The 24,367-nt window shown below is 34.4% G+C and overlaps 1 protein-coding gene across 3 annotated transcripts in view; it reads right to left on the bottom strand.

The window, feature by feature from the left end:
* Positions 1–24,367, bottom strand: part of LOC121386433 (balbiani ring protein 3-like) — a 251,642-nt gene that overhangs the window by 140,059 nt on the left and 87,216 nt on the right. For all 3 annotated transcript variants that reach the window (XM_041517325.1, XM_041517326.1, XM_041517327.1), the window contains exon 4: positions 18,245–18,622. In XM_041517325.1, the coding sequence (XP_041373259.1) occupies positions 18,245–18,622 (378 nt within the window). The remainder of the gene's footprint in view (positions 1–18,244; positions 18,623–24,367) is intronic.

Genomic DNA, 24,367 nt, shown 5'->3' with positions numbered 1-24,367 from the left:
AGCACATAAAATAAATATATAAGGAGACAAAGGATCACCTTGTCTACATGCAGCCCCTTTCTAGTTTAAATGGCTCTGAAAGAAATCCATTCTGAATTACTCTAGATACCAAGTTACTATATAGTGTTTTAATCCAGGCTTTCATTGATGTTTTGAAGTTAAAAATGTCTAAGGCTTTATTGATAAATGACCACAATATTGAATCAAAAGCTTTTTCGAAATCGATTAATAATAGTAAACCAGGGATATCTTGTTCTTCGGTATAATGCATAATATCATAAATTAATCTAATGTTTTCACCAATGTACCTTCCTTTAATAAAGCCTGTTTGGTCTGAGTCTATTATTTTATCAAGAACTTTTTTTATTCGATTTGCAATACAACCTGAAGCCAGTTTATATGTACAATTTAGGAGAGTTATTGGTCGCCAGTTTTTTTTAAATTCTTTAGGTTTGTTTGGTTTCGGGATACATGTTATGATTCCTAATTTTTGAACATTAGACATTTCGTTCTTAGCATAACTGTAATTGATAGATTGAACAATAAAATGACCAAGATCTATCCAGAAAAATTTGAAAAATTCGGCAGTAAACCCATCCGAACCAGGACTCTTTATCATTTTTCATATTTTTAAGACACGTTAATAATTCCGAGTGTATTATTTCCCCCTCTAATGTTTCTGCATCTTCGTTTGTCAGGATATTAAAATTATAATTTGCAAGTGTTTCCATAATATCATTATCATTTTGTCCAAGTGGAGTTGAGTAGAGGTTTTGGTAAAAAGCTTTAGTTTCTTTTAGGATTTCTTCCTGATCTTTAACTATTGTTCCATTTTCTAGTTTTATTTTCAAAATTAATTTACTAAAGTAGTTTCTGGATTCTAAATTACAAAAATATTTTTTTGGTTTTTCGCCCTCTTCAATCCATTTTGTTCTTGACCTTATATAATGTCCTTTAAGTTTTTGTTTTCTTAGTTCTTGTAATTCAAACTTTGTAGATTCAATCTGTTCTAAATCAATCATCTTTTCATCTTCTAATAATTTAATTTCATCACATAATTTTGTTTCCAGTTCATCACGATTTTTTCTTCTTAAAAACTGAAAATGATATAGTTTTGCCTCTTATTTCCATCAGTAACATTTCCAAGAAAAGTTGACTATCTATGGAAAACTGAATTTCATCTTTTGGTATAGAATCTAAGATTTCATAATTATATATAGGGACGGCATACTGCCGTATTATTTTTGATATGGTTTCCTTCACCATCTTACAATATTCTACTTCCAAAGTCCTGGACCCTTTTTTATTTGAATTAACTTTATATTTAAAACTACTGCTGAATGGTCAGAACGATAACTATTTTCCACTATAACCTTTTCTACCATTGAAATCAAATTATTAAATGTTATTGTGAAGTTTAATTGAAAAACCTTTGCGTAACAAGAGTTATTGCCCTTGCTAAAGTTCAATTTTATGATTTTAAGCGTTCAAATCCATACTGGCTGTGGTATGGACCTACTCAAAATCTAATGCTCATATTAAGTTTTAAATCATATTTATATTGACAAGAAACATTGTTCTTAATAGAAATATTAATAAAATACATTAAATATGAAGTTTTCAGGTAAAAAAAAAGTTTGGAAAAAGACGGGTGGTTTTTTTAAAATTCTGAATTCAAGAAATTCCCATCTTACTTTATAAAAATAGCTTAAATTTGATGGTGTTGTTACTCATGTCTTACTATATATAAAAATGCTACTCTTATACTAAATTGTTTTTTAAAAAGAGTTACTTCCCTTGCTAATGTCAATTTATGATCAAGCAGGCACGTGTTAGCTCAGAATAATGTAGCAGGTTAAATTAAGATTTTGTTGAGCTATTTATATGTTATTCTAGTGGGAGAATAGATGCTATTTGTCTAGATAATTGCTAGAACAAAAAAACAACATGCATTTAAATATTTTAGTCATCTTCACTGGGTTTATCTACCAATTCATATTAGAGTGATTTCCCCTTATGTGAATTTCAAAATGGATGGTGAGTTTATCCTTGGGTCTGAATCAAAACGCTTAAAAACCGACAGGTTTTATGTAACACTATGCATATTTTGCAAGCTTTCTTTCAAGAAGTTGACCCCAGCAATAACATCCGATATTAACAGAATAGACACTTTATTTGATCATTGTTGGCACAGGCAAGATGAAGTTGGAAAACAATTACTGGCACGTGAAAAGGAAATACAACAAGGGGGAAGTCTTAGTCAATTGTCACAGGAACTGCCATTCAACATACACAAGTCAAACACATATCCAGCGTATAGTTGAAAAGCAACCCGTAGGTATTGGTGCAGCCAGTTTAAATGAAGAAGCGATACAGAAGTCTCGGCTAACAAGTCATTCAATTGTTTTAAGTGGGAAAACCCCTGCTTTTTATGTGGAAAGGGTGGAATGGTCACTTGTTGCATCTTCTGTGGACACTGGCAATGAATACATGTACAGTAAGATTTTGAAAGCAGCAGAGAAACAAGATGACATAACTGTGCTGGTACGTTTGGGAGAAGTACCAAATGGAGATTTTATTAATATTTCTATTAAGAACAATGTTTCTTGTCAATATAAATATGATTTAAAACTCAATATGAGCATTAGATTTTGAGTAGGTCCATACCACAGCCAGTATGCATTTGAACGATTAAAATAATAAAATTGAACTTTAGCAACGGCAATAAATCTTGTTATGCAAAAGTTTTTCAATTAAGCTTCACAATAACACTTAATGGTACACAAGTTGCAACATCATACAATTTCAGCTATTTAAATCAAATAATAAGGATACTGTGACTGTTTATGTTGATTACACAGATTTCATTTCCCCAAAATTCCGGGAGGGGGTACCCCCAAATAAAGGTCAATATCTCAGCCCGCACTAAATTGCTACAATGTCATCATTGGTTTTCATAATCTACAGACTCCGATGAACATTTTGATATATAATAACAAATGTTGTAACGCCGGTAACTTGCACCCCCTTCCAAAAATATCGGTCTCAGCTGCTCTACTACTAGTAGTTGGAATATTTCCCTTCCCTTTTCAAATTTCTATATACAGTGGGTTCCACCTAATAGCATACCGAGTAATGAAATATTTTACCTGATTGCAATATTTGTTGAAACACCAAACCATTACCTATAAATTGTATTAAAGTTGTTTAATTGAATAGTCTCTGATCAAAATAAAATAGCAGAAAAGCAATTTAAAATGTGTTTAAATTCAACAAAATAAATTAAGCATGCCTTTATTTCATGTCAAAAGAAGTTGTAGTCTAAAATAAATTACATAAGTGCTGTATAATCACCAACTGCTAGTCGACTAAAAATGTGCGAAGTCATCCATCTTTGTTATGTCACGTGACTCGGCCGGATATCGTAAGCCTGTATTACAGACTGTAGTAATCGACAAAATTTAAGTGTTGGTTAATTATTTAGGCCATTAACACATTTTCTTGTGTGGGATTTTCTTGTTGTTTATTTTAGATAATAGATACACAATAAAGGGATTATCAGCAAATAAAAGAGTTAACTTTGAATTTTGTTTTGAGTAGCTGTGAATGTGAGATCAATTGATGTTTACTGCTGGTTGCTAAAATCATTAAAATACTACTAGAGAAGAGGTTTATTTAGCGACTGAGTTGTCGACAATCAAAGATCTGGACTGGATATTTTGCATCATCGAGGTACATATTGTACTATCGACATCCCAGACTGCATTCAGCTAACGACAAAAACACAAATACGATACTTACAGAAAGAATATTCTATATTTTTCAGTTATGGGTCATGAAATAAAATATATTCCAATCAGTTGACGAACAAAATCAACAACATGGATGTAAATCGAATCTACTCTGATAAATAAAAGTGTAACACCATAAAGTAAACAGAAAAGGGTGGTGTAAACAGAAAAGGGTGGTATAGTTTCTGTGTTCAGGCACATGAATTTGGAAAAATAACCTTTCTGAGCATGCACAGTTCGTCATTTTTAATTTTTAAACCCACTACATTGTCAAATATATGTTTCTTAACTATATGCACAGTTGACAAACATTTTTTGTTGTTCTTCTTTTTTTTCTTTTTTTTAAAGGACAAATTCAGTTTCTCAAGCGTTTTGGTCCAGTTCGCATTTTACCAACACCCATTACCAATACTTTGTCGATACAGACAGGCATTACATTCATACCAGTGAATAGTTTGTAAAATATCATTTTTGTAATGAATTGATTCTTTTCTTCTTCTTTTTTAAATTTTTTATTAGCCCAGAAATGTTGATAGTGTCAGGAATGGGGCCCTGAATCACTATCTTACAGATAGTATTGAACATAAATAACATTAAATATATATATATATATATATATATATATATATATATATATATATATATATATGTATATATATATATTTATATATATATATATATATATATATATTTATATATATATATATATATATATATATAATACATAATGAGTATTGTTAGACTAAATATGTTCAGATTGATTGATTGAGACAAGAGGATTTAAATAATAATAATAATAATAATAATACAAAAATTATTATATTACATATTTTCAACTAATGAATGATAGTGACCACTTGGTAAACAAATTGCTAAGACTGTTTTTACTAAAATATAAATGTTTTTCTATAGAGTATCTTTGTTTAATTTCTTTTTTAAAATGAATGATATTTAACTTAACCTTTTGCACTTTACATTTATATATGAAATACATGTGTACTTAGCTAGAAGTAGCAAGAGATCAAAGATATTATCTGTTTTAATGTTGTCTTTAAATCCAAATATGACTAGTTCGAGAGACAGTTTTAAGTTACATAAATGATTACAGTACTTCGATAACCAGTTTAAAAATGAATTCCAAAACGTTTGAACAAAGTTATATTTCCAAAAAAGATAGTCTATTGTTTCTTTATTTACATTACAAAAGGTACATGTTTCAGTATCAATAAGTTTTAGCTTGAAGGCAAAAATATTTGTTGTTAGTATTTTGTGTAATATCCTATATTGGAACCATCTTAATTTTACTTCTTGTGTGGTGAGAAATGGTTTCAAATAGATAATGGACCAATTTTGCCATAGCGGTATTTGGTACGTCTGAATATGTTAATGTGTAATAGTATAATTTTGATCTTTTTAATGGAACAAAGTTTTCTTTGGACAGGCGAATCGTCTAAAGGAATATTTGTGTCTATCTTACTAATTTTAGTTTTTTTAAGATATACCTTGAGTGAATTAATGACTCCCTGATATTCTAAAAAAGACACATGTAAGTCATAAATATAATTAAGTTCAGTTAATTCTTAATTAAGACAATTTATAAACTCAAAATTACACTTACTTGTATGAACTTTATTGTAATATAACGAAAATGTTCTCGAACTGTGAAGAAAAACATTGCAAATGAACGACAAACAAACAAGGCAGATGTTGATTAATTGTGCACAAAAAACCAAACTGAATGGATTTGGAAGAATAACACAGTTAGGGATATTAATTGACGATATACTTTAAATAAAGTACACCATACTCATGCAACAGTTGTCATTCAGTTTGTGACTGATGGTTATATTATAATTATCAAGAAGGGAAAGTATATTTATGGTTTAGTTTGGTCTTCTCTGTTTGAAAATTAATGAAGGAAAAAACTAAAAACAGCCATTCAAGCGACAGATTCTTTTATTTAACGAAAACAAAGACCCTCACCTCATAAAAGTGTAATGTTTAAATCTCACGAAATATACCAGTCAATTTTACACTGTTAATTTACACCACTTTGTTACAGTACATTGAATACCAGTTTACTATTAAATGGAACGAAGTGGTGCAATATCAACTGCGGAAACCAATTACAGCCTTTCGCATAAACGACTAATCAGGTCATTGAATAATAGTCTTCTTTGCACGAAGCCTATGCAATTAAGAGGAATCCACTGTATCTGCCTCCAACAACAAAACAAATATTTGTTCATTTTTACAGGGCTCGAACTTAACGACGGTACCGACGACAATTGCTGTCATTCAAATATAAATTGCCGTAGGTAGAAAGCATTACCGATGGCACTTTTGTGCCGTCGGTAAAACTCCTCAACAATGGCAAAATATATACACCTGGGGCCGTATGCATGAGGAGCGGATAAAACTAAACGCGGATAGCGGCTAAACGCGGATTGCTAATCGCGTTTAAATTTATTCGCTTTTTGGTATGCATAAACGTAAATGACGTCGCGAATAGCTATCCGGTGGCGTTATTTTTAGATTGAGGGAACTCCTCGCCGCGCATGGCATTCTGGAACCTAGCGTTGCACTTACAATGTACTTTTGTAAACAAAAGGAACAGTGTATCGTTTAATATTTCTAAATAAATAAATAAAATATATAAATACATTTATTTATAAATACAATACAATAAAATTAAATTAAATTAAAATTAAATAAAAATTAAAATTAAAACAAATAATAATAACAAGTGTTGCAAACTTGTACTTTTGTAGATTTTGACAGCGACGTTAACACGCCCAACCGACTGGACACTTCGATGTTTCCCGCTATTTCATCTGTGATCTTCAGAATATCCTGTTGTTCAAATTTAAATTCTTCATGTTTTTCCACATTATAAAAAGTGTCAAACTGCTTTGTTTGATCAAGAAATAACCAGTTTTGTCGACATATTTGCCTGTTTCTGAATCACAACACACCAGCGTGGCCATTTTCCTTTCAGACTTATCCGGCGGATAGGCCTTTATATGCAGAAAATGTAGCAATAACGTTATTCGCGTTTAGGCTATTCGGGGAGCTCTATCCTGCCGTCATGCATACCAAATTTCCCCACTTATCTGCCCCTCGTGCATACAGCCCCTGGTGTATATAATTTGCCAATATTTGACATTTTCACTTGAAATATGTCTACATAAAGCAAAATAACCTTTCATTCATATTTATGTTCTGCATATGTCACTTTAAAATTTGTTTTGCCATAGGCAGGCTCAAAATTGCCATCCGTGGGTTGTTTCACCCATGGCAATTCTTTTATAAATTGCCATGGGAGACAAATTCTTAAGTTTGAGCCCTGTGTTTAGTGTATAGTTTACATGGTTTCCTTTCTTTTAACATGCTACATGCCTATACTTTAAAGATAGTATACGGTGACACATTATTTCCTTATTATCCAGGGGTAAAAATTTGCGCAAGCATAAAACATCCAAATCTATTTGGATTCGTGTGAAATATGTATTAAATTGAATAATCAGTGAGTAAAACGTTACTGAATTCACAAAATAAAATAAAATAAAATTTAAAAAATAGTGTGGTTAGCAAGCTTCTGTTTAAACTGGCTTCAAAAGCATATGATAGCATACATTCTAATCCATGCATGTTTGAAATATAGTGGTTTATCGAGACTAGTCTGGCCTGGAGCCAAGCGGTGGTTAATTAGCCCATTTCTATGAACCAAATTGCCAATGAAGAGAACCGAAAGGAACAATTGTTTGTTAAGTTTTTACATAATAACAATAGACAATAATTAAGTTTTCCTAAATTTAGTAATACATCAAACATTTCTATGTTAGTACGCTGATATTATGTTCCTAACCTTGAATTACCTGCTCTTTTTAACCAATACATCTTTTTGTCGGCTGTGGAAATGTGCTTCAGTAATATCCATACAAACATTGAACCAATGCACAAAATACATCGGCAAAAGCATCCCATGCCTGTTTATGAATAAGAAATCTTCGAAAAGTAATGGGCTGTGTTCAGCCAGACAGAGCGGAAAAACGTCGACTAGACTGGCTTATGCGGTTCACGGTAAACAAAATGGCCACATTGGAAACCAATCAAATAGTTTGCGAATGTTAGCGAAAAGTTTGCTGGCTGAACTTGGGGCTGATAAGTCACCTAAAAAAACACTGACTGTGAAGAAAAAATGGAACCAACAAAATGTTGTTTGTTGTTGTTGTTTTTTAAATTAGATAAACTGTTACTGACAAATTGGTTATTCTTTCCAGTAAATAGTAAGGTTTTTTTGTGGTTTTTTCATATACAATTAGTGGCATATGCCACAGAATTCTATGTACTAACACTGTTGATAAAGTTCTCTGAAAACGATTCCTGTGGACTGCTTCCATGGGAATCCACATGGATTCTCGTGAAAAAAGCTGAATTTTTAGCCATGTTACCGTAAATCTGTCACCAAGACTAAAAGCCCCACTTTTAAACCCTTTGGAATAGGCCACTCGATCTTTACCAGAAAACGCTAGTATATTTTGTGAATATAAATAATGGAGAAAAATTTATAAACTCTCTCTCTCTGTCTGTTTCTGTCTCTCTGTCTGTCTGTCTGTCTCTCTCTCTCACTCTCTCTCACTCTCTCTCTCTATATATATATGTAAATCTATAATCTACAAATATCTCATCATCAGGCGACCATATTACAAATTCATGTGATACTTAGTAATAATTTAACAAAGCAGTTACTGTTTTAATATTTACTTTGAATATGTTTTTGTAACGTTTCACCATGTTCTGTGTTCTTTCAGAAAAATTCTGGGATGCAAAAATTAAAATTCATCTTATAAATTAAAAAAGGGCTTTTAAAATATTTTGTATACATGTGTATGTATATTTATGTTAAATAACAAACAAATCATAAACAGTGAGATAATTTTGTGTGTGTCGCTATTTGAAAATCCAACATCTGCAAACAAAACAAAACACAAAAAATAGGTAAGTTTGTTCTTAAAATGTTGTTATTTATAATACCAAAATGTGTCACTATATAGTCATTTGACAAACAACTGGGTATCTTAATATTTACCACCTCTTTCTTTTCTCTTCATATAAAAGGTTCATTTGAAAAACAACATAATTTCATAATTAGTAAATTATTGAATCATTTAAAATTTGTTTTCAGGTTAAAAGTTAGAATAACAATATGAAACAAATTTGACCATTTTAGATTTGCAATAGCTGCAAGTTATTATACAATGCAGCCTTTACTGAGTGTAACACACGTAACGTTACATGTGTTACATGGAGTAGGGGATAAATGTTTTACCCAACAAACATGTCTTTAAGTAATAAATTGTACAAGACCATCTAAATACAGTCAATGTGAACTCTGCTACTGTCTGTATACATGTATTGAAATATTTATTTATATATTTATATACATGTACTGGTTTTACACTTAACATTAGAATATTTAGAGTTTGAAATTTGGTTATGGAATTAAAAATAATAACTTGACTTGTCTTAGCTCCAAAGCATGCCAGCAGGAACTGAGGGTTCAATTTTGCAAAGAGCATACATGGGCAGGAATTAATTGTACATGCATCTACTGGTAATTGACATATTGACTAACGTGAGAAACCCCCACCCCACAAGAATCTGGCCTTTTATAAGGAACAAACACCATGGCTCAGCTGTCCATTGCCAAATTAGCCAGTTGCTGATTTTCATGCAAAGTAGCTACAACATTTAGTCTTTGGCAAATAAAATGTTCTTTAAATTTGTCACTTTTGAATAATTTTCGAGTAAACTCTCTACATATATACAGGGGTATATCTGAAAATTGGCTCGAACTAAATTTCTTCGTGTGAGCTCTGCAACATCTACATGTATATGTGATTACCAATCACTACAGTGAAATAGTGTTTTATCATAAGGGACACAGATTCATCAAGATATTGTATAATGTGGCAGTTCAACATCCATATGATATATTGATCTCTTCCTTTAAATTCTTTCAAGTGGCTTTTCTGAAAAACCCCTCCCCCCTCAGGGTTTCTGCCAGAGGGTAAAACAGGTATGACGCCATGGCAAATTGTATTATTTTAAGTTAATTTTTTGACAAAATTAATTACTTTTATCATTACTGTATGCTTTTCTAAACCCTAAACATAACCCATTTTCTTTCTGGGGAGGCCCCCATACCCCATTGTCTGTGGATGCATTCAACTTCATAGTGTCATACCCAAACATTTATTTCTGGCAGAAACACTGCCCCTATCCTACCAGCAACTAATTTTTCAATATACATTTATTTCTGGCAGAAACACTGCCCCTATCCTACCAGCAACTAATTTTTCAATATACATGTAAGTAGCAGCTCTTTAAATCGGAGCTGCCAACCCCTAGCCACTAGTGAGAGTAGCATTCATGACAAGCTGAGCGTAGCAAATGATATTTGAGTGTAGCATGGCCGAATGTCATAAATAGCAGCAAAGAAAACACCAAATAACTTTGAACACAAAGATGCATTATTCATTCTGCTAGCATCACATTAGTTCTCTTGTATTTCAAGTTGAAAGAAACTGCTATATAAACTTTCGAGACAGATCCTGTTGCAAACGAGTTTCTTTTTTTCCTCCCAACGCAAACACTCATTGGTTAATAATGAAGACTACGTCATAGTAACCGCAAAAGACTGGGTCACGCTATTTTTAGCATAGGTAACACTTGTGGTAGGTTAAGGGATACGGACATACCCGAAATGTAACGAATGTTGTCAAATAAGTCGGGCGATTTGAACAGGATTATGAATGACCAATGACCAGCATCGAAATCCAATAAACCTAAAATTAACTGTTGTGCAATGATGTGATCAATACTAAATTTGAATGCTTATATTCTTATTTCAAGTTAAAATTAAAATTACTCTATTCCTAACTGGCATAGGTTCACATGCATTGTTTTATATTCACGGCATGCAAGCATAACATAACTAAAGAACAGTTCTTTGAAGGTTTTATACATGTAGTACGCGATACTGGGGTCAGCCTACAGTAAAACTTCATGTCTGTTATTGAATACATCTTACTGTTTTACAATGGTTCTTAATCCGCAAATTATACTTTTTTATATGTTGGAATAATAAAAAGAAAAAGCCAAAGAAATGAGGAATTCAGTTTTTAGTTACTGTATTCCAAGATTAAGTCCAACTGTTGTATAATTGCCAGAAATCGCCTGCTTTTCAACTGTACTCTGTACACCTATACGTTGTGATAAAAATGAAACGTATACGCTTGGCAAATGAAACATAATTTGTTAGTAGAAACGTTGGCCAAACACATTAATCATCCAGTTATATTTATCTGTTGCCAAAGTTATACTGGTTTTCATTAGCGTAGCATATTGGAATTTTTCAACTGAGCATAGCAATTTGGGCATGAGAGTAGCAGCGTATAGCAAACGTTACGTCGACTAAGCGTAGCAAACTACGACCAAAGCGTAGCAGTTGGCAGCTCTGTTAAATGTATCTTCTTTAGTCTCTTCCTAAACAATGTAATGCATCTCTAATATAATGATCAGATTACTATTAAAAATGTAAAACATAACATTTTGTGCAAAGGCTGCAATAGCCAATGAAATTTACCAGTTGCCTTCTTATTTTGACAAGTCTGATGTAAGATTTTGTTAAAGGAGGTTCAGAATTAATGCAATGACTGGAATATTAGTACTAAAAGTATGAGTGAGCATAAACAGGCAATATTATTTGAGTGAAAAAAGGTGGGTGGTGTTAACCCTGCCCTTCTAAATCCACCCCTGAGAACAGAATACTTAACTTTTCTGCTAAAAATATTAACAGTCACTAAAAGCAAAATGAAGTAAAACAAATACAATTTATTTGTGATATAGGATGCTTACAAGCTGATGTTCAGTTTCTCAAATCAGACGCGTAACACATAACAAATTTATGTAACATACGTAACACTACATTTTAATGATTTGGAAAACAAATGTCTGAGTAATGAGATTATTATTTTCTGATAAATATTAAGTTACATTTTGGTGATTAAAAGCAACATTTTTTTTTTTTCACTTGTAAACTCACAAATGGTTGTCTGCTTAACCTTCTGAGTACTGCAGGCAAGATATCTCGCCCGACGTCACGTCAGTCGATATACTGTACACTGTACACAGTGCATTCCCCAATTCATATTTCCCGCCGTTTTGCACACGACACTCACCGGAAACGGAAATATAATTAAAGAAAAAAGATTTTTTTTCAAAATGGTGGATTTTGTTTTGATTTTTTCAATTGAAAATACCTTGAAATTTTGAGTTCAAAAAGTGGTTTTCAGCAAGTATTTTCGCTTGACAACAATGGCGGCATGTCGCGGTCATTTTCAGGGATCGATAGCTGATTATGACAGCTAATTTTATAATAAATTTGATCGTTTTACCAACAACGAAAATTACCAAATATTGCAATATGAATCTTAGTTCGGGTTTAAAAAAAAATTCTGGTCAGAAAACCACTGTTATCGGGAATAATGGACATAAATACTGGACAGCTGGCCACAAATGCCCGTAAGTAAACGCAACTTTTTCTATTTTTTGCCTAATTTTAATCACCATTAGCTGATCTAAAATAATAAAAAATACAAAAAAAGACACGAAAATAATACTTACCGATTCATATATGAACTAAAGGTTAAAATAACACACCAATCGAAATATCTGGATTGTTTTCGCCAAATTACTAAAATCAACGATGAGTTCCGAATTGTACCGACAATTAATGCGGAATTCACAGTGATCAATTGGACAACTTCGTAAATAGCGAAATGTTCCGACTGCACAATGATGTCAACAAATTTCATTTGTTTTCGCTGCTAGGACTCTGAACGCACGTGGCAAATAATTTAATACTTAGATGTTTTTGGAGTCAGTCGCCAGATGGTGACGATAATAAATTCAATCAGTCGCCACGTCAACCTTTTGGTCGCATTGTGACCATTTTGGTCGCAATGTAGAACACTGGATTATAACAGGAGCTTTTTCAATATTTCGATATAAAACACTACTTCTTCCAGTAATAAAATTTAAACAAAACAATTGTATGTTTCATTAAAATGTGATATTATTAAGTAGCTTATAAAGTAATAATTGGTATTTTCTTGCATTACTGAAATGAATGTGGCGGAGAAAATTTAACAACACTCAACTGCATGGTCACTGCAAATGGTGTGACATGTGTCTATGTACAGTCTAGCTATAGTAAACACACGGACCGACATACAGCGACAAAGTGTTAAGTGAACTACATGTATGACGACTTTTGGCAAAGAAAATGCTGATTTTGCCTGACAATAACTTCCGAGTATCGAGTGGGTTATTGTGTTTATTATCCATAGTGTAAGTAGTTTTGAAACTTAAACTTTAAACTTCTCACATGACACAAACTATATAATATACAAGACATGAAAGTCTGAGGAAACTGATGAGGTCACAAAAGAAAAGCAATGTCAAAAGCCATCTTTATAGGTACACAAATCAAATGTAAGCAAGAGAGGTCACATTCGTAATGAACTGATGTTTCAAGTGGAAAGTGAATGAACTACAAAGAAATTAGTTTAGAGCATGTTTAATTGTTAACAAGAATAAATTACTTAAACGATTTCAACAAAAACAGAACACTGGTTTTCTAAATGGTGTGCATACATGTATGTTTGTACTTTTTTTCTTCATATTATTATTATTTTTTAAATATTTTGATAACGTCTTTGTAAGTTAAAAGTAGTTATTACAGTAGTTGTAAATTAAGTGAAAACACTCATTAAAATGTGCAACTTTCTAATTTTGAAGTAATGTCCATGCTCATTAGGCTATGTCAAGTCATGTGGCGAACAGCACACGGTTAATAGTTCTACTCAGCGACCATTAAACTGCTAACTCGAGTCACCTCCAGCCCTCCCCTTATTAATATGTTGGGGAACTATACATATCATGTAGGGGACCTACATATCAATATCAATAAGGGAAGGGCTGCAGGTGACTCGAGCTATTAGATTGCGTGTCGATTCAGTCAAAAATGTACATTTATACTCTCAAGCGATGTTATTTTATTATTCACGATTGAATAACGGGGCCATTCGACAAATTTTACCAGCCACGGCGGAATCAAGTAGACATTGGTGGGAGGGGGGGGGGGGGGGGGGGGGGGGGAGAGAGAGGAACTGATCGAAGGTGGAAATAATTTTTAGGGGGTTCAGGGTATACTCCCCTGTAAACTTTTGAAAACTAGACGGCCTGAAATGCAATTTCCTGCAATCTAGAAGTAAAATTCATCTCAATGCCTTGAGATTTACTACAATAATACCTTTGATTCAGAATTGGGGGGTGTGTGTGTGTGTGTGTGTGTGTGTTAGATCCCCGTCTCCGCTGTGCATGTTTACATAACGCTCTCAAGGAGCGGGTGGGGAATCGTGGGATGCATTTCTATACCTCTTTTGACTGAAACATTACAAAAATATAACTTGAAAGGGGTTGGATGTTAAAAAACACCTCGCCAAATAACCACATTATCAAAACATAAAAACCTGATATATTCTATATTTTATTGTGATGGTGGTCTCACAGGAACAAAACATTACATGTACATGAGAGACCAGGTATTAAAAGTGCAAGATTTTGCATTACGTATTGTTGACTGGTCACAAAGTTGGAAGTTGATGTTGTATCTGACGAGTTTGATCTGCATAATAATTTACTTCTTACAATAGGTATAGTGCATTGTGTCAGTATCTGCAAACAAGCCTAATATGCACTATAAAAAACAAATGGGTCGGGGGGGGGTGCAGCCCCAGCCTATGTCCCTGGTAATTCCCATGTTCCTCCATTGGTGAAGTGAGTTTCAAGGGGATTTTTTTATATAGCCTTTCTTTACAAACGCCAGGTCCTGCTGATTGGTATCAAAGTATACAGTAATATGTTTGGAGTAACATGCACCTAAAAGTGTGAAGCCTGTCAATCCTCTTGTGACAGGTTTTAGGTGAGCCTGTCAAATATGGATTGCAGTAAAATCATGCAGAAACCTTCTTTTAGAAAATTATATACAGTGACTTTGATATTTGACCCTGACCTTACAAGTTGTTCTGAAACTACTTTTTACATGAGGATTTCGTGGTATTTGTTCTCAATGATTTGAACAGCAATACCTAGAAATCTAACCTAAATGTTTTACTGGTAATGACTTAAAATCATTTAGCACGTGATAGTGATATCTGTTTTAATGTTTTGTTTTTATGTAGGTAACTTTGACCTTTGACCTAATGACCCAAACCCTATTATATGTTGCTATCTAGCACTAAGGTCATATGTAGCAGACAACTGAGGTCAGTTTGTTACATGGGGGAGGGGGCAACCCATATTGGGGAGGGGGGTAACCCACACTGTATGTATGTATGATTTTATAAAATTTAATACTTAAAAAAAGGGTTTAATTGGGGGGTGGCCCTGTGCCTTGTTAAGTAGTTTAGAAGTGACACAATGAGTAAAGTATGACCTTGACCTTTGGCCCCAAAAGCTAGATAGTTATGGCGCCAATGTTAATATCCTTGCGACAACAGGAACACATGGCCTTTGACACATCCTTACTCTCTCTGATCCACACATATTTTCGACACCATGTTTTGTTAAAAACACACTTTCCACTAGGCATGTTTATATTTGAACATGTGCTTGCAAAAACTTCAAAATCTAAGTGATTCCGTGTCATCTCGCCTGACTATTGTTTGCAGTTCTCAAAACGAGGCTATTACGCTGGGCAATAATCGGTAAATCTCGGCTGAGGCATTCGTAACATAGCATTTGTCCCGGAATGGGCCGAGTACATTCGGGTCGCGGAATGTCGCGAGTGCTGGAATGAAAGTGCGAACACGGAAGTAAAAATGCTAAATTTCTTTCGAGATTGTTCCGTAATTTCTGGTTAAAATGACGTGCTAGTCGCACTGACATGAAATTCAAGCACTTTTCAAGGATGTTTGCACTTTTTAAGGACTTTTCAAGCAAATGAGCACTTTTCATTTCAAACTCCTAAATTCAAGCACTTTTCAAGACCGTGCGAACCATGCCAACAATTGCGGGTGGGCGGGACGTAGCCCAGTGGTAAAGCGTCCATTTGATGCACCGTCGGTCTGGGATCGATCCCCGTCGGTGGACCCATTGGCTATTTCTCGCTCCAGCCAGTGCACCATGACTGGCATATCAAAGGCCGTGGTATGTGCTATCCTGTCTGTGGGATGGTGCATATAAAAGATCCCTTGCTGCTAATCGAAAAGAGTAGCCCATGAAGTGGCGGCAGTGGGTTTCCTCTCTCAATATCTGTGGTCCTTAACCATATGCCCCACGCCATATAACGGTAAATAAAATGTGTTGAGTGCATCATTAAATAAAACATTTCCTTCCCAACAATTGGCTTTTGTATGTGACCTTGACCTTTAACCTGATAATCTATGACCCACAAAGTAATATGTGCATTAGTTAGTTTGCCAAGTTTGAAGTTCATAAGGTAGAAGTTTGAAGTAAATTTCTTAAATGATTTGGTATAAAATCGATGGGAAACTACTGTTTTCATTATTATCTATGTACATGACCTTTGACCTCCATATAAATCAGATGCATACAGAGGATTATAATAACACTATTCAATGATTTTGGTAAAAGTAAACCTGGTTCAATTTAATTTTTTGGCAGTTACCCAATTTGCAGTTGTTACCATGGCAACAGATTTTAAAAATTATAAACATTATATTAATTTAAAGGACATTTAATATTCTTATGGTATGTATAATTTGAAGAATAATAAAAAAAAATGTAGCAACAGTAACACTTTTAAAACTGTAGTTAATGCCGAAAATTGTGATGAAATAAAACTCATGGTACTGATCATTTCATGCCATTTTTGATCAAATTAAGGTGTTTTCAGGGAAAAAAACGCCATTCAAATCATAAATATAAAGATATAGTCTTATATTAAAAGAAATTAATTTCAAATTACTATTTTTATTAAGTATTATCAAAGAACAAATCATTTGAATTTTGTAATTGTTGCCATAGTAACATAAATAAAATAATTTACTTTAAAATATTGTAATAAAGTAGCCAGTCCATTACAGAATATGTGTGCATAATTTCATTTCAATATGCCAACAATTAAGAGAAATGTCATCAAAAATATATGATAGGTCAAATTCTTGAAAATTTCTAAAAACAAAGCAGCCTTATAAGGGTTAAAACAAAAGGAATATCATTAATTATATGTTTTAAATAATATTACAGATGCATAAATTCAGTGGCCTGAAAACATTTCCAATTATGATACAAATTGTGCTAATTTTCCCAATCTGATTAGCTATGGGACTGGTGAGAAATCCTGGATAAATCCCTGCTAGATTAGGGCCTGGCCATATTAAATCTTGACAATACACAAATGTATACATGTATATATTTTGATTGCAGGATAAAAATGTTTACACCTGTACCTTTATAAAAAGAAACTACATTTATTAAACATTACTTGTATCAATGAGATCGATTCATTTTAAGAAGATACAAAAATAAAATAACAGCAATGTTTTTGTACATTGGGGGAGGGGGCATGTCACTTTAAAACCTATTTATTCTTTTCAAGGTACATGTATCTTGAAACCTTTATTAAAACATACTATTTGTAATTTGATCAGTTCAGTAAAACAAATTCCCATGAACAAAAGATATGAAGACATTATCTCGACAGTCCTATAAGCAAGCTTTCAAAACATTTTTACAATTGTGTGGTGTGTGTGTGTGTGTGTGAGAGAGAGAGAGAGAGAGAGAGAGAGAGAGAGAGAGAGAGAGAGACACACACACAGAGAGAGACAGAGAGAGAGAGAGAGAGAGAGAGAGAGAGAGAGAGAGAGAGAGAGAGAGAGAGGTATGTTTTAAAACTTTGTATAGAATTCAAAGTGTTTAATTAATTCTGGATGGAATTACAAAGATCCCAAAAAAAAATTGTTGCCAAATATATCATTTATCATTGGCTTCAGGTGTGTATGTGAGCTGTTTTTTCGGGGGGGGAGGGAGGGAGAGAGAGAGAGAGAGAGAGAGAGAGAGAGAGAGGGTTGGGGTTGGGAGACGAGCCCATCCCCCCCATTTAATTTTCAAGCAGCGAGAGCATTGATTTATATTTATATAATTTACTACGTACTGCTTGACACCCGATACATTTTGTGAGCTGGGGTGTCATTAAACATTAATTTAACTATTCAGTATGCAACAGGTAGCGATGGATGTGTCCTGCCTAACGATGACACTAATTATCCATTGAAAACAGTGCCTATATATTATATTGATGGTTGTTCCATCAGGCTTCCTAGATTGATTGAACGAGAATACACAATGCCCCTACTTACTGTGCCATAATGTCAGACGAAAAGGAGTGCTCGTCACCACTCGTCCCATCTCTGCGTTTTTGAAGCAACAAAACCAATATGTGTTATCTTGGGATGTTACTTGGGCGATCTCTATAGTATATTCTTTAGTGGTAGATTCGGGGACATGTGTTCCTTCCCCACATGTGATGTGATAACCTTCAGCTGTGTTACCGACTTCTGAGCATTTTGCCTCCTCTTGACGCAGCGAGCCGACAAGATTCATCTTCGTCAATGCTCCATTCGTGAATTGGACTGTAGTGTTAAGACCGGCAGATTCTGTCAGTTTACAGACCAGAGTCAGTGGTTTACCCAGCAGAGGTGCTGAGGGTGATCTCCTGAACAAGGACACACTGAGATCTAAAGAGAGACAATTGAACACACATTCTACTGTCATCAAGTTACATGAACATGCAGCAGGTTACTTGAACAAACAAGTTAAATGAATAGGCATTCCAACCCCAACAATTGCCCATGGCAATCTGCAATGCCGTGGAGTTTTTAATTCTCCATGGCACTTTTTTGCCATGAACTATATATTCAGGGGTTTTTTCATGGCACGTTTTTTTTTGCTGTGGGCATTTTCTTATTTGCAGGGGTTGCATTCAGTTACATGAACATACATACTACTACTACTACTACTAATAATAACAATAAATATAACTCCAAGCAGTAATGACAGATTCCCAAGCTATAATAGCTGTACATTACTCAGACATATTTATGTTATTTCATTATAGCAAGTGTTTTAAATACTCCCCACCCCACCCCCTACACACCAACCCACATACGGTACACAGTGCACGAACACACTTTCACCTAACCAACTACTAAATATTTCTGCCAAATCGGTCCAGAACTTTCTTTACCTCTCACACACAAAGTAGGCTCATGTCATCAGTCTTCAGTCATTGTGCACAGTATTTTGGTTGTGCTGTTTCATTTTGTCACACCATATTAACAAATAACATTGCACTTCGTTTCATATTATACAACTTAAGAAAGCAGTAAATCACTGTCACCTTCATAGATTTAAAGATACACTGTGCAAATATGTGTATTTTTCATTTGTAAAATATGTCTGAGAAATTTTTTAAATTTTAAAATATAAATAAAGTTTATTGCGCTCTAAAGAGTAAATTATATAACAGTGAAAACATTATGACGTATATTTTTAACACTTCTTGAATTACACCGAATTTCGTATTTTAAAAATGAATAAACTGCTTGAAAGGGGCTGGACTTAACATTAGAAATCCAAGTTCCCCTGGAATATTTTGACACTTTTTATGTAGATAGGTAATAGAAATTACATTTAAAATTTCAAAACATTGTACCTGTTAGTTTCATAGTGGTCTGTAAGTTTCATAGATACTAACATACAATGTGAAATTTACGATAAGAGTCATATTACCTATAAACACCATTTTTTAATACAATCAATCCCCCTGCATAGTAAGTCTAACTATACCTACCAAATTTCAGCTATATGGACCCAGAACATTTTTTTTTTTTTTACAAATATAACAAAACAGATGACTGAAGAACTTTTTAAATAAATAATTTCATATAGTTTGATAGAGGCCAATACACATAACCTATACACACGTTTTAATACATTCGATCCCCCAGAGGAACCTAATGACCTAAAACAAAATTCCACGAAATCAGTCCTGAACCTTTCTCAGAAAATAACAAAATAGGCAGCTTAAAAATAATAATCCCAGCAAAAATAATAGGCTTGGGAACCTAATAATAAAAATAACCGCAAGACGTAATGACAGATTCACAAGCTATGTTAGCTGTATATTACTCCAATGTATTTGTATGTTATTTAATGACAGCAATAATTACACCACCCTCAACCCACATACAGTCACATACAGTGTTTCTGCCAGAAAGAAATTTTTGGGTATGGCACTATGGAATTGAATGCAACCAGTCAACTGGGGGTATGTGAGGCTTCCCCCAGAAAGAAAATGGGTTAGGTTTAGGGTTAGAGTTAAAAATATCATACATTAATAATAAGAGTAATTAATTTTGTCAAAAGGTTAACTTTTTTTTTTTTAAATCTGCCAAAAAATCGGGGTATGGTGCTATACCCATTTTACCTTCTGGCAGAAACCCTGACCTATATTACTCAGATATATTTGTATGTTATTTAATTAAAGCAATAATTACACCACCCCCAACCCACATGCACTAGCTGTCACCTATGTTACTCGGATATATCTGTATGTTATTTAATTATAGCAATAATTACCCGCCCCTTCCCAACCCACATGCATGCACATACACAATGTACTGTCACCTATCCAACAATCAAATTTCAGCCTAAATCAGCCCAGAACTTAATTTAGAAAGAACAATAATAGGGCCTACTTTAAAAAAATTAAATAAGAAAAGCCGATATATTAAAGGCTCTTTAATTAAGAACATTTTATGTTTTGTTTAACGACACCACTTGAGCACATTGATTTATTAATCATCGGCTATTGGATGTCAAACAAAATTATAATTTACTTACATTTTCTTGATTAGAATATGAGTATCTGTAAATCCAATACATTTCTTGTCACACTAATGTTTCGTATTAGCTAAATAATTCCGTAGGTATCAATTTATTCTTCTTCCAACCGGCAAACAAAATTTTAAATAATTAAGTCATAGGAAATTCCGAATATTTTCATCCGTGTAGCATTTTACATTTAAACTATGTTTAAGATAATATATTGTTTTAAAAATAAGGAAAAAGTAGGATGTGTGTTTGGGAACACTTACTATGGCTGAAACTCAGGACAGTCCCTTTAATTTCCAAACCTCATATGATTTTGTGCACGTAATGAAATGAAAGTTAAAGGTTGTTTGTTTTGTTTTAACAAAACCACTAGAGCACATTGATTTATTAATCATCGGTTATTGGATGTCAAACATATGATCGTTTTGACACAGTCTTGGGGAACCCGCTACATTTTTCCATAATTAGTAGCAAGGGATCTTGTTTATTCACCATTCCACAGACAGGATAGAACATACCACGGCCTTTGATATACAAGTCGTGGTGCACTGGCCAGAATGAGAAATGGCCCAATGGGCTTATAGACAGGGATCGATCCTAGACCGAATGCACATCAGGCGAGTGCTTTACCGCTGGGCTACGTCCCGTCCTGTAGTGAAATAATCAGAGAACGTGCAACTATGTTACTAAACTTTTTCGAGACAGCGCAGACTTTGTATCACCTTGCTGCCAACTTTGTAACAACCATGATGCTGATTTTAAATGAATACATTGCAGGGCTGCTTACCCTGTGTAAATGTTTACTGTAAGATAGTTGATATTTTCCTGTATTTTGCCCCAAAATTCTGTATTCCTGTAATTATTGAATAAAAGTTTCTGTACAATCTGTAATAAGTTCTGCACAAAGTTAAAGCTGAAGTGATGCTATCACCTAATTTCCCACTACTGGGAATTATTGACACCATTCTCTCAAAACACAGAGGAGGGAATAAAAAACCTTAAAATTACAAAACTTATTAATTATTTATTGATATTCCTACACATGCATTATTTAAAGCATATGTTTTTGTAACTGTTTCATGCATTCATTCCGACATCAAATGTATCCATTTTTATTCAGTAAAAATAGTAAAATTCTGAGTACTGAAGACGAGATATCTCAACTAAGTTCACAATTTAAAAAAGTATAGAATTAATTTTAACTCAATTATAAATAGAACCTTTTTTGTACTATTTATACCATTTGATATTTTAGATAATATTTTTTATTAATAATAAAGATTATTATACACATTGTTTTCTCACAAAAAAAACAACCCAAAAAACCCACAATAATAAAAAAATTAAATAAAAATAAAAATAAATAAAAAAGGAAATGGTTCTTGGCACTTTAATTTAAATGCAGTTCGTATTTAAGGTCAAGGTTAATAATTAACATTTATGTTTTACATGCATCAAATGACTTCAGTAAAGTAAATATTGTTGCTACTTAGCTTTATTCAATATGATGCAAAACATATAAAAGTTATGCAGATTCTTTGTACTACGAAAATTATTAAAGCTTGAGGTATTTCCATTAGTCACCTAATATCGTATACATCGTTTCTCATGGAAAATGAAAATTTATCAAAATATATATATATATATATTTTTGCTACTTAAATTTTAAAACATGATTAGTTTTAAAATATATGTAGTAAAAAATTTATTTAGATAGATTTTAATTTTCCAAGACTTTTCAGGCTTGGAAAATGACATTTACAAATTTCATGACTTTCCAGGGTTTCCATGACCCGTACGAACCCTGTGGAACTAATTTGCACAGCACGTGTTTGAGATCAGAGCACGGGAACAGAATAAAGCTGGGTTTATACTTTTGACGCCGTCACCCGAGTAGCAATGACATTCCTACTCGAGACAGCGAAGGATGCAGTTGTATTCCACGAATGATAAGGTTTCCCCCCCCCCCCCCCCCCAGGGACTGTGTTGCACGAGCTTGGCTCTCTAGCCAAGTATCGCGTTGAACACAATGGGAGTTTGGCCATTGTTACTCTATATTACGGGAACAATAGACCAAAGAGAGCGAACAGTAGGAGAAGGCGTCCCAAGGCGGCTTGGGGGGACTAGACCCGGCGGCTCAACCGCCAGGGGCGGTCCCTCCTGCTTCATGAAAGAAGACGAGACCGGCAGGGGCGGTTCGGGGGGTGAGGGGGTGGACCAAAACCGGCAGCTCAACTGCCAGCGGCGGTCCCTTCTGCTTCGCCGCCCCCCACTACTCGAAAGCAACAGACGCCAGGAGCGGCAAAGGGGGGACCAAAGCTGTCAGCTCAACTGGCAGTGGCGACCCCTCCCCCTGCAGCACCAATGCTGATGGAGTAAACACATGCTAAAGTGACATCGCTTCCAGCCAGCCCACCGGCGTCTCCACGTGTTGTTGCGCCAGCTGGTGCGAACGTGACGCCAAGAAGAGAAATGTGTCGGTTCAGGACCCGTCCGACACCCAACCCACGACTTGGCAGATCGCCTGCGACAAGCTGCCTGGAAGGTACCGCGAGTGTGTTAAGGGGGAGTTTACTGCTACCTCCCAGCTGCCAGGCCCTTATGTCACCAACAGTTGCAGACCAACACCATCTGGTCAAGAGCGGTACCAATTCCAGTATGTCGAGAAGAGTCACAAGTTTCTACTTGACGTCCGAGCGGAACGGGGTGTATCGGCAAGGACTGCTGAAATCAGACATGGATAATCCAATCGTCCATCGGATTATCAGGCTGATACTTCTGAAAGACTACCCAGCCTTACTTCGGGGAGAGTGCTACATCGACCTGCCCCACTTCTTCCCGAGTTTCTGGGCCGATCACCCCAACATCTCGCCATGAGTTCCGCCAAACCTCTCCTAGGACAGGAACCTTCTTTTTGGGGCGTATAGTTGGACTTTAAATCTTTTGGCCGTGGTTCAAAATTTTATGTTTATTTTTTTGTAAACAGTCCGACAAACTTTACTTTGGTAGCCTGTCTAAATTGCTCAAATCACCCTAACAACGTTTTGGCCGAGCACTCCAATATTATTCTTTGGATTTTAAATTTTATCCAGACATGGGTCGAATGTAGCAGCTCCTTTTGGCTTTATAGGTCCCTTGACCTAACTACTAAATTCGTATTCCAAATTCCGCCCACCTTAAACTCACTCCCCCCCCCCCCCTCCCTCCACCCCCAGCTTGGACCATATAGATCGGACTTTAAACTTTTAGACCTCCGTTAAAACTTTGATGTCGAAATTACTCTTTTTTTTAATATTATTAAATATTACTCTCTTCTTTCTCTTATTTATTTTTGGACTGTACTTCTAAAATGCTCCAAATTATATAAATATTTGGCCGAGCAGTCAATTCTTTTTATTTTTGGCTTGTAAATTTTTTATTATTTTTTTTTTTTTTATTCTATTAACTTTTTTTTACTAATTGCTATTTTCAAAATTCTTCCCATTTTCAACTTCTGTCCCAAGTCATGCCCCTGGCTATCCAGAGACAGGACCCGGGATAGACCCTCGAAACCTTAGTGGTATATGGGCATGTTAAAATTATCCGCT

The sequence above is a fragment of the Gigantopelta aegis genome, chromosome 12 (genome assembly GCF_016097555.1).
Source record: "Gigantopelta aegis isolate Gae_Host chromosome 12, Gae_host_genome, whole genome shotgun sequence".
NCBI classification, from domain to species: domain Eukaryota; kingdom Metazoa; phylum Mollusca; class Gastropoda; order Neomphalida; family Peltospiridae; genus Gigantopelta; species Gigantopelta aegis.
Note: the sequence above shows the minus strand (reverse complement) of the source record. Positions and strands in the feature narration are given on the sequence as shown.